Here is a 14,685-nt window from a genome sequence, read left to right as displayed (position 1 = left end):
GTGATTTTCCATTTTCTTCTCTAGACAGAATGTGTCTTTTGCACAGTGTAGGCTAAGAAGCTACTTGGTTGGTGGTGTTGCTTCCAGCTGTACAATGATTTTGTGCGGACAGCTTCTAGTCTTTGGTTTTTATTGGGTTGTCCAAAGGTAGCTCAGTGAGATTTGGCTCCAGCTGTGGTTCACTCGGCTAAAAATATAGCCTTGAGTTTCTGCCATCGCCTTGTGAAACAACAGTTCCTATTGGAAGCCTTATTATAATCTGAATCATTTATTGTACCAGTTCAGAGTAGATTTTTTTTCTGAGGGGAGACTAGAAAGATTAAAATCACTCCTCATTCATGACTGGACTCCTGAAGTAACTGAGGTGCTATTCCCTCTTTTACCAAAAATCAGGAAAACCCTAGAACTTGTCATAAGGCTCAGGTGGATACTAGGTTTTAGTATTGAGTGATGCTAACTAGGTCATCTTCTCTCTGAACTCCCTTCTCTTTTTTGCTCAAACTTAAAAAAACCTGTTTGCTTTTTAAAAATTTTGACTGTTAAGATCTTTCTTTAGTCATCAGACAAATACAGGAATGATCTGGTGACATTAGTTGAAACAAATGAAAGGGTAAGGAGGGAGGTTTGAGGAATATTGAATTAGGAGAATTCAGGTTGGATTTATTTTATCAGAACTACTTCTTGCCCATCATTAGTAAATAGGATATCAGAAGCATTGCTTTCTTGCTTTATGAGTAAGAACTGAATTGTAATCTGTCCTACTTAAAAGCTGAAATAAATTCAACTGCTGTTCCAGAAAGACTGGACTGTGGAGGCTGCTGATGGGTTTGGGGTAAATGAATTGGGGAAGAGATGACTTTGTGTACCATGGAAGATCATCTCGTGTTCATTCAGAGTTGGAAAATAGGAGGGATGTTAAAATGTATGTTTTGTTGCAGATGATTTATACTGTCAAAGCTTTTGAGCCCGAGGAGTGTGTTTGGTCTTTCCAAAAAAAAGCCACAGGGCTCAGGTGATTTTATAAAAAGGTGAATATAGTGTTCTGATTGGCAGGTTTGTAATCAACACAACCTGAACTCTTTTTCATTTCACAGAATGTTCTCCGAAAAGTGCAACATCAAGATGCTTTGCAGATCTCTGATGTGGTCATGGCCTCCCTGTTAAGGATGTTCCAAAGCACAGCTGGGTCTGGGGGAGTGCAAGAGGATGCCCTAATGGCAGTCAGCACACTGGTGGAAGGTCAGTGAGTCAGAATCAGGCAGGGACTGTCTTTAGGATACAAGTGTTGCAGTAGCCATGGGGAATTTTTTTGACCACAGAAAGCATAGTCTTGTCTTCTCATTTACTGGGGCATGACTTGAGTGCAAAGGTGGATTGAATATAAGAGTAAATTTGTCCATAAGTGCCTTACCACTGCTCTTGAAATGAAGAGGAGCCAGCTGCAACTCACATTGGCAGGTTCCTTTTTCCTCTGAAAGTCTACTCACTTGCTTGAGGTTTGGCTCCTTTCAAGGATCGAGGACACAAAGGTTTCCATTTTCTTCCCTGGCACTTGGCACCTCCTAGTTTGGGTTGTAATGCTTTGGAGTGTAGCTTGACACGTCATGGTGCTCAGAATAGGATGGAGCGAAGCACTGAGAGTTCTAGGAGTTAATTGGTTTTCTGGTTGTTACATTTCTGACTATACAAAATTGCTTTGAGGAAGCCATGCTTACTCAAGACTTGTTGAAGGGCCATTAAAAGCACATTAAAGGGCACTTGAGAAACCTGGAATGCTGCTTTGGGGTTGGCCTGTGTGGTGTATACACTGACCAAGGCTGCTAGGCAAGGACCACTCCTGAGGACCATACCTATTACTAGCATCAGGAGGTTCACTTTGCCCCCTGGAGTGGCTAATTCAGAAGGAAGCCCAGTCTGCTTTCCCTGGCGAGCTTATAAAATATGTCCTTGATGGAATTCCTCACGGATGGACCCTGTTTTAAAGCTGGCTGCCAGAGAAGACCTGTTATAATCAGATGAAGAGGTGGCCAGGAGGCAGTATCGTTAGCTCATCCAAGGAAAATTAACCCTTGAAAAAAGATTGCTGGTTTGTTGGGTGTAGCCATAGTGAAATCCCACTCTGGAGATTTCACATCATCTTTAGGGCATGAGTTAGGCCTTTCCAGCACTTAAGAATTTGGCTTGTCTGAGACAACCTTACTGTTTTTGTGATAGAGTCAGTAATTAACTCACACTGCACCCAACCTGTTGATTGGAGTGAATACATTTTGGGAGAGTTGGCATGGTTATTTTTGCTCATTTTTGCGATATCCTGTGGTGCTCACATTTTGTTTCTCTGCAGTGTTAGGTGGTGAATTCCTAAAGTACATGGAGGCCTTTAAACCCTTCCTGGGCATTGGATTGAAAAATTATGCTGAGTACCAGGTAATCTGTGCTTTCCAAAAGGATACATTTATATTCTCATTTATCCCTGATAACTAATTCATGTTGCAAAGTCCAGTTGGTCTCTGTATTGTCCAAGAGTGTGGAGCTGAAGCAGTCAGTGAAAAAACCAGGGCACTCGATGGCCCCGAATAGCACCTGACAGCAGGGCTTTTTCCTTCTCTGTTTTTTTGTTTTGTTTTTTTTTTAAAAACCACCGGGCTCTTGCCACCATCATTCCCATGGATATTGTCATTTCCATCCTTTCTTAATATCTTGGAGAGTCTTAGCTCTTTCCCTGCCATGTGGATTGTTAAAATGAACTAATCTTGGGGGCACCTGGGTGGCTCAGTTGGTTATGTGTCCAACTCTTGATCTCAGCTCAGGTCTTGATCTCAGGGTTTTAAGTTCAAGCCCTGCACTGGGTTCCATGCTATGCATGGAGCCTACTTTTAAAAACAAAAACAAACCTGAACTCATGTCAGAGAGGGAGGATGTTGGATGTTTTCTTGAAAACTTCGACTCTAGGCCCAAATGATAAAGAACCAGTGGCTAAATAAAAATAATGCCTTACCCTGCAGGTGGCCTGTTCCGTTTGGAAGATCATTTCCTTGATTCTTTTCAGGTTTGTTTGGCAGCTGTGGGCTTAGTGGGAGACTTGTGCCGTGCTCTGCAGTCCAACATCTTACCTTTCTGTGATGAGGTGATGCAGCTCCTGCTGGAGAACCTGGGGGTGAGTATCCGTACACATAGTCTGTAATTTACCGTATTTGAAATCTGGAAAGATGTTTAAAAATTTAAGTGAGAGGGAGTTATCAGTTGCCAGAATATTGGCAGTAGGCTCATGAAGAAGGGAATTGTTCATTTTCGCAAGATGATTCTATAAAGTAAGGTTATAAAGTTAATTAAAAGAAGGCATACTCAATGAAATGGCGGGGGGGTGGGAGGCCAGTAAAGTGTATGTGTAATCCCTCTGTCCAGAGAGAGCCACTAACAATTTTTGTGTATATCCTTAAGGTCAGTACAAAGCATATTAGCAATTATTTATTATAAAAAATGTTTCTCTAATCTTTGGACCAAAGATTTGGCTTTTATTGATTTGCTCTTCTCTCTCTTTTTCCCTGGTCAGAATGAAAATGTCCACAGGTCTGTGAAGCCACAGATTCTGTCAGTGTTTGGTGATATTGCCCTTGCTATTGGTGGAGAATTTAAAAAATATCTAGAGGTTGTCTTGAATACTCTTCAGCAGGCCTCCCAAGCCCAGGTGGACAAGGTGAGCTTCCAGCTGTCTTTTAAGTACAGTCCTGATGGATGAGTGGGACTTGTGACAGTCCTACAACTAAAGGCTCTGGGTTTGATGGAAATTCTGTTTGTCTCTTACAGTCAGACTATGACATGGTGGATTATCTGAATGAGCTAAGAGAAGGCTGCTTGGAGGCCTACACTGGAATTGTCCAGGGACTGAAGGGAGACCAGGAGAACGTGCACCGTTGAGTATAAAACCCAGTGAACTTAGTCCAGAGTTCATGTAGCCAAATGGGCTGTGTCTTTGGTTCTATAGCTTGTGAACTAGCACCTGTTGCTTAAAGGAAGGGGAGAAGGCATAGTACCCTCATTAAGAGAGTAGCTTTGAAAGAAGAGACAGTCTTTCCGATTTCTCCTTCCCACCCCGCCACTTAGTTCTTTGTCTCACCTTTCTTGAGCCTCGTAATGGATGGGACCCAGCAGGGCTGTTGGTGCTGGTCATGTCTACACCCGCCCCAAGGTGGGGGCAGCTGTTGAGCATATGCACACCTCCGGGGCAATTGTGTTAAAAGACTGGGAGATAACATTTTCTTTCCCACCTGATGTTCCTGTAATTGACTGGGGAAATATTTGTCTTTTATCTCTTTCTGCTACCATGGGCTTAGAGGAAGGGCTCCATTCCTTCTCTATTATTTCTGCTTGTAACAGGAAGAACAGCTGCCTCTCCTGTTGGTGTGAAGAATGACTTCTTAATTTCAGGAAGAACAGTTCAGTAGAATTATATGCAACTAATTGTCCCTCCTGAAACCTGCCTGATTGGGAGCGGGGTGCGGGGTAGTATATTTGGAAATTTTGAAATGGGGTGTAGTCCTGCCGAAGGTGGGACAGTTTCATCAGACCTTCTGTTTCTATTATAGCGGATGTCATGCTGGTACAACCCAGAGTAGAATTTATTCTGTCTTTCATTGACCACATTGCTGGAGATGAGGATCATACAGACGGAGTAGTAGCTTGTGCTGCTGGACTGATAGGGTAGGTTAAATCCTGTTTCCAACAGCTGAATAGAACTTCTCATGGGAAGTGAGAAGACCTGTGGTGAAGAACTTTGAGGGTAGCCTGGATGGTAGTTATCTACTTCTTTTTTCTTTTTTTCTTTTTTTAAAGATTTTATTTATTTATTTGACAGACAGAGATCACAAGTAGACAGAGTGGCAGGCAGAGAGAGAGGAGGAAGCAGGCTCCCTGCGGAGCAGAGAGCCTGATGCGGGGCTTGATCTCGATCTCAGGACCCTGGGATCATGACCCAAGCCAAAGGCATAGGCTTTAACCTACTGAGCCACCCAGGCGCCCCTATCCACTTCTTTGATACGGATAATTCTTTAATAGAACCCATGGTTTCCTGTTAAAAGTTCTCACAGATGATCATTCATTCCAGACCTTAGCTCTGGTCTCATTCCAGACCCTCCAGACTTGTAATTTCTCTTCGCTAAAGTCTGTGGAAGTCTCAGAGGTGTAAAGCATCATCAGATCTTTGTCCATCCCGTATTCTGAGGTTAGTCAACAGTTTGTCTATGTTTAGCCTCCTCTATTGAAAGTTTGAGGCATGACTAGAAGAAAGAACCATGAATTAGTTGTGGAACTCCGGGTCAGTCGTCCTGATTCTTCAGACCTCATTTCTTGTATCTGTTTAGGGCAGGTGCTGAACTTAATCCAAAAATTTCTTCCAGCTTTAAAAAGTAGGTGAATTCCAAGGGACCCACAACTAGCTTAGCACTGGCTCAAAACAGGATAGGGGGATGAGGCTGGGAGCACGTTCTCAGGTGTGTGTGTTTTGCACAGGGACTTGTGTACAGCATTTGGGAAGGATGTACTGAAGTTAGTAGAAGCTAGGCCAATGATCCATGAACTGTTAACGGAAGGACGGAGATCGAAGACTAACAAAGCAAAAACCCTTGCTACATGGGCAACAAAAGAACTGAGGAAATTGAAGAACCAAGCTTGGTAAGAGCTTATCTCTACTGCTCTATTTTTCCTTTCTTGGGGAGGAGGCCCAGTTTCTTCAGACGGTTCCCACAAGGGCTGCCTTTCTCTTGGTATTTTGTTTTGTACTCTTTCCCATATAAGTGCCTTTGTTCCTCAGGCTTGTACTAGTGGAAGGGCCGGGCAACCTCAATCTTTCCTTGAGCCAAATGTTCGATTACTTGGGGTGATGAAGAACAGAACTTATGTAACTAGAATTCAGTGAAGTCCCCAAATGATTTGGGGCCCTAATAAAATCATTAGTAATGGCATTTTCCCAGAATTCTCTTTTCTACTTCCTGTTCCCTTCCTCCTGCTGTTTACTTTTTTTACTGCAGTGCTTTAGACGTGTGGCTCTGCAGAAGGTAGCCAAAGTCAAGAGTTGTCTGACCCCAGCTTTCAAATGTAGTTTTATTTTCCTCTCACGTGCTTATTGTCTTACTCCAAAGACCTCAGTAGAACTGGTTCTTTTCAGTTTTATCTTTTTAGTGTCCCTGCCACCCTCTAATGTAGGTGCTAATGAGAACAGGTAGCTGGCGCATAGGAAAACAAGAAAAAAAAAAATCCTCGAGAAGTTGACAGATTGATTTCGGGTTTATGAGCACTTAATTGTGGGAGTCAGAGAAGCGTTTGGCTCTCCTGGCTGTCTGATCTCACAGTTGACCTGTTTTCCATCTGTGTTTTTAGATCTGTTACCATTGGGATGATAACCTGAGACCCCCACTGGAAATCTCCAATCTTTTGAAAAACCCGGAAGTGAGGAGTGTGCACGGATGCTGAATGTTTGGGAATGAGAGGATGAGTGAGTGAGGCTTGAAAACACACCACATTGAAAATCCTGCCGCAGCAGCAGCCGCAGCCGCCAACAGCAGCGCTGTTAGTGAGCTAAGTAAGCACTGACTTCGTAGAAAACCATAACGTCGGCCATCTTGGAAAAGAGAGAAACGATGGATTTACTTGCTTAGGGGGAAAAAAAAAGAAAGTTATCTCTTCCCAGGAGAGGCTAGAACTAGCTTTTCTGTCTTTTGGCCGGTGCCGAGTGGAGTGACTGGTTTGGGAGAGGAGGAGGGACTGGGTTCAGCTGTGGTGCTTTGTTGTAAAAGGCAGCCTGGCCTTTGCTACTGATAAGGAAGATGGAGCCTGGGTCTCAAGCCCACCTTTGGTGTACCTTTGCCACACGGTACTGTTCGCGTGCCGGCTAAAAGGAGGGTGAGGGATTCTTTACAGTCTGAGAATGAGTGTGTGTGAGTGAGGCGGTATCCACATTCTCAACTTCAAGTCATTGCAGTTTCTTTTTCCCAGAAAAAAAGGGGTTAGATGTTGCATTTCATAAAACTAACCGAAGTTCTGTCTACTGATGCAGCACAAGAGATGTGTTTAAAAAAAAAAAAAAAAAAAAAAAAAAGGAAAGACGCTGTTTAGGTTTTGTTTTGTTTTCTTTTTTTGTTTTGTTTTGTTTTTAATTATCTTCTAGGGAAAACACTGACGAATGGTCAGAGCTCCCGTATCCTGATCTTTTCATCAAGGCGCCTTTCCTAAATAATATGGTTCAACTGTGAATGTAGAAGTGGGGGGGAGGGGGAAGAAAAAAAAAACTCGGAGTTAGAGGATCTAGAACAAATTAAAATACAGTTGTTACAAATAAAGAGTGCAAACTTCAAAAACAAAAGAAAGCCACAGCCCAAACAAACCAAAATTTAGATGCTCAGAATTGGCAGCACAAAAGAATTTGTTCTCTCCTGACAATGTATCGTGGTAGTCTGAACACCCCCAGAAAATTGTGCCAAAGAGTTTAGAAAACAAATATACAATAAAAGTACACACATGCACACACAAACACACACAGCAAACTTCAGGTAACTCTTTTGGATTGCAAACGAGGATAAATTTAATGTTCAAACAATCTGATAAAATAACCATTTGGAAACTGCTTGGCCTTCTGTTCTCTTTTTTATTTGATTGACTACAATGCGGTATTGGTCTCTTGCTGCACTTCCAAACGAACTAATCAACAAAATACAAAAAAGTATATATATACATACATATATATACTAGAATTCTTGTGATGAGAATGGCACTTGGAAAGGGTTTTATTTTTCCACTGAAGGTGAAGATTAATAAAGTGGTGTCAAACATTCCCCTGGTCACACACACTGATATTTTTTTAAAAGTGTGATGTGCTCTGAGAACCATAAATCAGACTAAGTTATTTTCCCTCTTATAAGGGAACAGGCACCCTGAATTTTGGTTTTAGAATCTCAGCAATAAGGAGGGATGTCAGTGAGCTTTGATCCCCTTTTGGTTGCAGTTACTAGGAGTTTTTGCTGGCATTTTGAATATGCTGCTTTCAAAAACCCCAAGGAAGATTTTTCATTGCTTCCTGGTATTTGAAGGATTATAACACAAGACCTTAAATTCCCACTTTCATGTCCATTCTAGCAAAAAATGTGGGCTTACGTTTTTCTCTTTGCCATTTTCCCTTCCCTATCTAAGCCTTCCATTGATAAGTGGGATTGGCTCAGTTTTGCTCATCCATATGGCAGCATCTCTAATAGCTCTTGTACAGGGTATCAGATATTGTGCCTTTTGGTGCCAGGTTCAAAGTCAAGTGCCGATCTATGAACCAGTGTACAAAAAAAAAACAAAAACAGGTGTTTGAAGGAAAGACTCCATTGTGAATAGATTTTGCACCACCTCCTAAGCCCTGCTAAGAAGAGACCTGACCCTCTAATGCCTTGTTTAAATCCTAGTTGTTTCTTGAAGGAGAGGGTGATACACTAACCATTCCTGATAGGTGAGGGTTGGCTAGGGCTTAGGGAGGGGACAGGAATATTGGGGAGAAGAAAAAATCTGATCATTCCTCAGTGCTACCCGTTTCTGTCCTGTGTGGGCTGCTTAGCTAGACAGCAGGAGAATAAAGTACACCGAGAACCATAATGGAAACAAAACCTTCCGTGTGTTTTGTCATGTTTTGTTCCAGGGAAGCAGTTGACAAGTGCTGTTGTTAAACGCTTTCTCCCAGATCCATTCAGTGATGGAGGAGGAAAGTGGGCTGGTTGGACTGTGGTCTTGGTGCCTTGCAGGCGTTCTACACTGGTTATGCATTTAATCCTCTCTCCCAGTTACCTTTGGCTAGTGGGCTTTCCAGCGTCAGGGTATTTGTCCTTAATTGTATCACCTAAGGCAACTGGATGCAAAATGCATTCTGTCCACTCAGTGTCTGGGCCTTCCCCATCCTAGTCTTGGCACATTCCTTCTGGAATGTAGTTACCGTCCACTCGGGAAGATGTCAGTGCAAATGTGAGGAAAAGGGGCATCAGACTAGGCTTTGGTTTGCCACAAGTGGCAGCTGCCTATATCAATTACAGTTACACTTATTAATTTTGCTTTTCATTTTCCCAGTTCCCCTCAGCTCCTCTCTGTTGAAATGTTGAAATTTTGACTGTCAGGCAACAGTAATACTGCCTTAGGGACTTGTGGAGAAAGGGAGGGGGATTGCTCAGTGTAGTGTTTTCACTTTCAGAACCAAGTAATCTAGTCACTCTGATATTTAAGAAGTGTGTTAGTCCGACTTTTATGAGAACTCTCAACTCCATCAGCTTTCGATAGCATCTTGGTTTCGAAACAACTTCAGTCTGTACTTGGCATTCAGAATGCCCTTGGCATGCCAGTCTGTGATGGCATTAAAGACCTGTTAAAACACTTGAGCCCAACTTTATTAACCAAAACTGATACCACCACCTTTATCTTCTAAATAAAGTCCGCTTTATTTTTATTTTCAACATTTTGCCGCTTCATTTTTGGTTCCACATGGTGTCACCTTGGAGGTGAAATGAATGGTTTGAAAGGAGCTGGAGTGTGCGCGGCCGGTGTGCGTGTGAGCTGGGGAGAGGAAAGACACGTCTGTCTGAACCACGGACTCCGCACGGCGCGCTGGGCAGTGAGCGAGCGGCTGGCCTCCGATGCGTCCGTGAGCGCGCGGTGTGGAGGCGGCTTCTGCTCCCAACGCTGCTGCAATGCTGGAGATCGTCTTCTGTCTTGTGCATATTTTTCAGGCTAATCTGGTTTGTTTAATGGCTCATCCAAAATTGGCTTTTTACGTAGCTTGCAGTGTGTATTTAATTTCTACTTCCACTTTTTTCCCCCAGAAATTTGTAGCAGAGAGAATACTAACTTGGGATTTAAGAACTAGGTCCGTTCCTTCACTCTGTTGCTTATTAGCCTAGTGGCGCCTGCAGGCTACTGTCTGGAAATAATGCACTTTCTTCGTTTATGTTGGGCAAGTACAATGAGGGCTGACCATAATTTTCCTCCCTTAGCCTCCACGTGGCCTTTCACTTTTCTGATTGCCCCCCGTCAGAAATTTTTGATCATGCATACCCCCCTGTGTTTATAAATTATAAACCTGTACTACTGTACCCATATATTGTGTAACATAAGACACAAAAATAGATATTAAAAAGCGATTGTATGAAAATAAATACAAATAGAAGTTCTAATATTTTCTTACTATGCCCAATTTTGGAGCTGACTGGGTTATAAAGGGTAACTTGTAATTCTAAGACTGCATTAAATCCTGAGTGATGGCAGTGGGCCCAGAACATTTCTCCACTGAAGGTGCACGGGGAGAGAGAATGCCGTCAGTTCATTACGCGGGGAGGGGCTGCTTCTCCCAGGAGCTTTTTTTAATCCTTTTCGGTAGTTCTCCAGGTAACTCCCTATTCCCATTTACCCCTTCTCCAACAAATAAAAAGAACACACAACACGAGGTTACCGTTCCACCTGGCCCCATCAAGTGTTCCAGCTTGACTTGTGGGAAGTGAAAAGCATTAACACTGGGAAAATGTACGTATTCATTCTCGCGGGAACCTTAACAATCTCTGTTCCCGTTTTACTGATGAGAAAGGAGGCGCACACAGACTGATTTGTCAGACCAAGATCACACGGAGCTCAAATTCAAACCCAGGTCTGTCAGATACCAGAACCCACACTTTTCTCACACTTGCCCTAGACAGATGTCAGCATCTTAGACAAAACGAGGGTCTGCGCTGTCCATATTTCTGATGCGCCATCCATCTCTTTCAGAGCAGTACCGAAAAGTGTATTTTAAACTGTTATTGTCAGTTTTCCCAACTATAACGTAAGCACCCTGATGCAGCTACCTTGGCCGGCTGGCTGGCTTACCACGTATCCCCCCAGTCTAGAGCAGTGCCTGCCATAGAGTAGATCTTCAATAAATACTTGGTGTCAGTACAGTTCAGGGGGTATCTGGAATAGTATCACTTAGCCTTTGAAAGGCAGGGTACACAGGAACCTCAGAGTGGAGGGGCCTCGGGAGTTCTGGGCTCCTAACTCTTCCCCCTCATTTGCTGGACGACTTCCGGCTAGCCTCTTAGCCTTGAGTTCATTGGAGGAATGGGAACAGGATTAGTCAAGAGTTGGTTTTTCCAGTGAAGTCTATTTCATCCACTGACCCAATGCCAGGCTTGTAATTAAGCATCTTACGTGGAGAGGTCAAAGTAATTCTCATCAACACTAACAGAGGTACCACTTCAGTCCCATTTTACAGGTGGAGAAACAAGCACAAGGGGGCCGACAACCTTGCCGAAAGTCACACGGCTGCCAAGCATTGCTGACACCACAGGCTGTGCTTGTCCCGCAGGGTAACCATGTGGGATGCGCGTTAGAGGATGAGCCCATGAGCCTCTGTTCCCAGCAAATTTCCGCTGCTCGAGCAGGGAGAGCCCTGGATGAAGCGTTCTTGGAATTAAACAGCAGAGCCATTTTGCCTTAATTCAATAATGAGATCCACTCTACACCTTTCGATGATGGTCAAACTCTTAATTTAGGTGTGTGTGGGGAGTGGCGTTTTTCCCTAAAGTCAACTTTCCTCCCCCATGGAGTTTGAACCATCTCCTTGCATTCACCCACTGAGCTCAAAGCTTTTTGGGAACCAGGGCTGGGGGAGGGGCGGTGGTGGCGCCTGGTGGCCACAGGGCCGAATACTGGCTCTGTCAGCTGGCGCTGGGCGCACAGCCTGAGCTGCTCCCTCTCCCAGTGGCTCCGCGGCCAGAAGTTCCTGAGCTGAGCTCTCCTCAGTGTGAAATGTACCTGGTGTGAAAGGAAAGTACATCTCCGCCTTGGCACCTGGCCCGCGCTCTGGATGCAAGGGGCAGCCTGTCACCATCCAGAGGGAAAGAGAATTAAGAAATGACTCAAAGCTCCCTGGAGCAATGAGTGGTGCCCTTCAAAATATTGTACAGCTTTTTGAGTCTGACCTTGGGCAAAGCCTTCCCCTTTCCTGATCCTCAGGTTCGTCATGTGTAAGACAGAGATCCCAGGGGAACAGAACCCATGCAAAGTTCTTAGCACGGCACCTCACCAGGCACTCATCTCATTAACTGATGCACAACTATTACTGCGTACGTGCCAGGCACTGTTCAAGGTGTGGGGGATATAGCAGTGAATCCTTCCGATGGAGCCCACAGGCTAATGAATAATAACAAACAGTAGTATTCAAAAATTCAGTGTAATCATTTTTTTTAAATCCTGAAAAAGAAATCTGGGAAACAGCAGCAATGAACGTGGTCATGGACAATACGAAGGAAAAGTAGTTATTCGAACAAAAAAAAGAAAAACGATTACCCCCAAGCCTTGCTCACTTTATTAGAGGATGTGTAGGACCCCCACAGGAACTTGGGAATTGGATGAAGGGGTGAGTCTTTCCATCACCGCCCAGACCTCTGATGTGACAGAAAGACCAGCAGGTGCAGGTGGAGACCCAGGACGGTTCCACAACAAACCCTAATTTTCTAGGGCTCAGAACTGGAGGGCTAAAGTGGCACCCGGATCCTGCATTGTCACATGTGTCTAGTCAATTTTCCTGCCTGCCTGCTTCTATTTAAGTCATTAGGGTTTTACTTTGATTCAGTCTCCTTGCCAGCTGCTAATACCAACTCCTATTCTTTTTTTTTTTTTTTTAAAGATTTTATTTATTTATTTGAGAGACGGAGATCACAAGCAGGCAGAGAGGCAGGCAGAGAGAGAGGAGGAAGCAGGCTCTTTGCTGAGCAGGCTCGATCCCAGGACCCTGGGATCACGACCTGAGTGGAAGGCAGAGGCTTTAACACACTGAGCCACCCAGGCACCCCCCCCCACCTCCTATTCTTTTTAGGCAAGGCCAGGACAGGAACGACAAAGTTTTTCTCCAGAGCGAGAGACATGCTCTCTCTGAGTTTCCAAAGAGGAAATAAGCAAGGGTAGCTCAGTCCTGCTTTTGCAGTCCTCTCCTACTGGGCCTGTGGATGCCAGTTAGAAATATTTCACCACTCGGGGCCTGGCCAGCTGCCCACCACTCCCCTTTCTTTGCTCTCACCTCCCCTTCCACCAAAGGTTTTTACCTATTCCTGTCTCGGTTATGATGAGCCCTGATAATTTCGTGGGTGCTTAGAAGGCTTTCAAACCAATTTCTAGCTTTCTCTAGAAGGAGGACTGGGGGTTGGTTAACTAATCCAAAGTCACACTGCTTCATTCATTCATTCATTCATTCAGCTGACAGCACTCCTTCTTACCCTTAAAGATTCAGCTTGACAGGGACGCCTGGGTGGCTCAGTTGGTTAAGCAGCTGCCTTCGGCTCAGGTCATGATCCCAGTGTCCTGGGATTGAGTCCCACATCGGGCTTCTTGCTCGGCAGGGAGCCTGCTTCTCCCTCTCTCTCTGCCTGCCATTCTGTCTGCCTGTGCTCACTCTCTCTCCCTCTCTCTCTCTCTCTCTGATAAATAAAATCTTAAAAAAAAAAAAAAAAAAAAAAGATTCAGCTTGACAGCCCAAGCATCCATCGATGGATGAATGGATAAAGACACACACACACACAGAGGAATATTATTCAGCCATTGAAGAGGAATGAAATTCTGCCATTTGCAACAACATGGATGGATTTAAAAAGTATAATGCTAAGTAAAATAAAAGCCAGTCAGGGAAATACAATTTCACTCATATTGGAATTTAAGAAACAAAACAAGTGAACAAACAAAAAAAAAAAAACAAAAAAAAGGGGGGTAGGGAAAGAGGCAAACCATAAAAACCAGACTCTTGAGGTGCCTGGCTGGTTCAGTCAGTGGAGAGTGGGACTTGATCCCGGGGTCATGAGTGTGAGCCCCCTGTTGGGTGTGGAGAGTCCTTAAAAATAAAATCTCAAGAAAAAAAAATGAGCAGCAGAACCTCATATATATATATATATATATATATTTTTTTTTTTTTTTTTTTAAGTCATTGCTGAATTAATGAATAGCGAGCAGGTACCATCAGGGCACTGGGGAGATGAAGATGGGTAGAAGACAGTCCCTGCTCTCAGAACTGTTTGGAGCAGCAGAGTCAGAAACAGGGAGAATGCAATGAGATCAGGTCCAGATTGGGGGGCGGGGTGTGTGCGGCATTTTAGGATCATAAAACCCCAGTGTAATCCTTGTGGGGCTTTGGCTACCAACTACCTAGAACCCAGGATAAACCATTTAGCTGTGATTTAGGCCCATACCCTGAGCAGCCCAACAGCAGCAAGGATGAATGGCTTCCTCTGTGGAGTAAGTGCTCAGATGGGTACCTGGAGCCCTTACCCTTTCTGGTGAGGGAGGGCTTGTGGGGTTCACACGTCCAGTGGTGGCCAACCCCGCACCTTCTAGCCTAGCCTCTGGTCTTTTGCCTGGTCTTCTGTTTCAGAAGAGAACCTTGTGTAGCACAAGGAAGGTAACACCTGCCTGCCCGTTGGGATTAGGGCAGCGATGCATGTCCCAACCCAGGAGCCCTCCTATCTAGAGGACAGGTGGATTGTCCCATTTGGCTCTGAGAAAGCTTGTGCCTCAGAGAGCAAGTGGCTGACCTGCCTTCCTGTTCTAGACTATAAAAAGGAACCCAGCAGGAGCAGGAGGAAGGAAGCCAGTTAAGAATCCCCCTCTTTGCAGAGAAAGAGTCCACAGCCCCTGCTGGCTCTCCCAGGAGGACAA

General features: G+C 44.3%; 1 protein-coding gene across 2 annotated transcripts in view; it reads left to right on the top strand.

Moving 5' to 3' along the window:
* Positions 1–9,467, top strand: part of KPNB1 (karyopherin subunit beta 1) — a 28,396-nt gene extending 18,929 nt beyond the window's left edge. Inside the window, exons 15-22 of one of the 2 annotated variants that reach the window (XM_044248820.1) lie at positions 1,095–1,239; positions 2,342–2,424; positions 3,047–3,154; positions 3,551–3,694; positions 3,805–3,910; positions 4,584–4,698; positions 5,506–5,667; positions 6,373–9,467. In XM_044248820.1, the coding sequence (XP_044104755.1) occupies positions 1,095–1,239; positions 2,342–2,424; positions 3,047–3,154; positions 3,551–3,694; positions 3,805–3,910; positions 4,584–4,698; positions 5,506–5,667; position 6,373 (864 nt within the window). In that variant the 3' untranslated portion in view covers positions 6,374–9,467. Of the gene's footprint in view, positions 1–1,094; positions 1,240–2,341; positions 2,425–3,046; positions 3,155–3,550; positions 3,695–3,804; positions 3,911–4,583; positions 4,699–5,505; positions 5,672–6,372 lie in introns of those variants that run through there. The other variant, XM_044248819.1, reaches the window with a different exon arrangement.
* The last annotated feature ends 5,218 nt before the right edge of the window (positions 9,468–14,685 follow it).

Source organism: Neovison vison, chromosome 5 (assembly GCF_020171115.1).
Source record: "Neovison vison isolate M4711 chromosome 5, ASM_NN_V1, whole genome shotgun sequence".
Classification (NCBI taxonomy): domain Eukaryota; kingdom Metazoa; phylum Chordata; class Mammalia; order Carnivora; family Mustelidae; genus Neogale; species Neogale vison.
The sequence above is the reverse complement of the archived record's forward strand: the minus strand, read 5'-3'. Positions and strand labels throughout refer to the sequence as shown.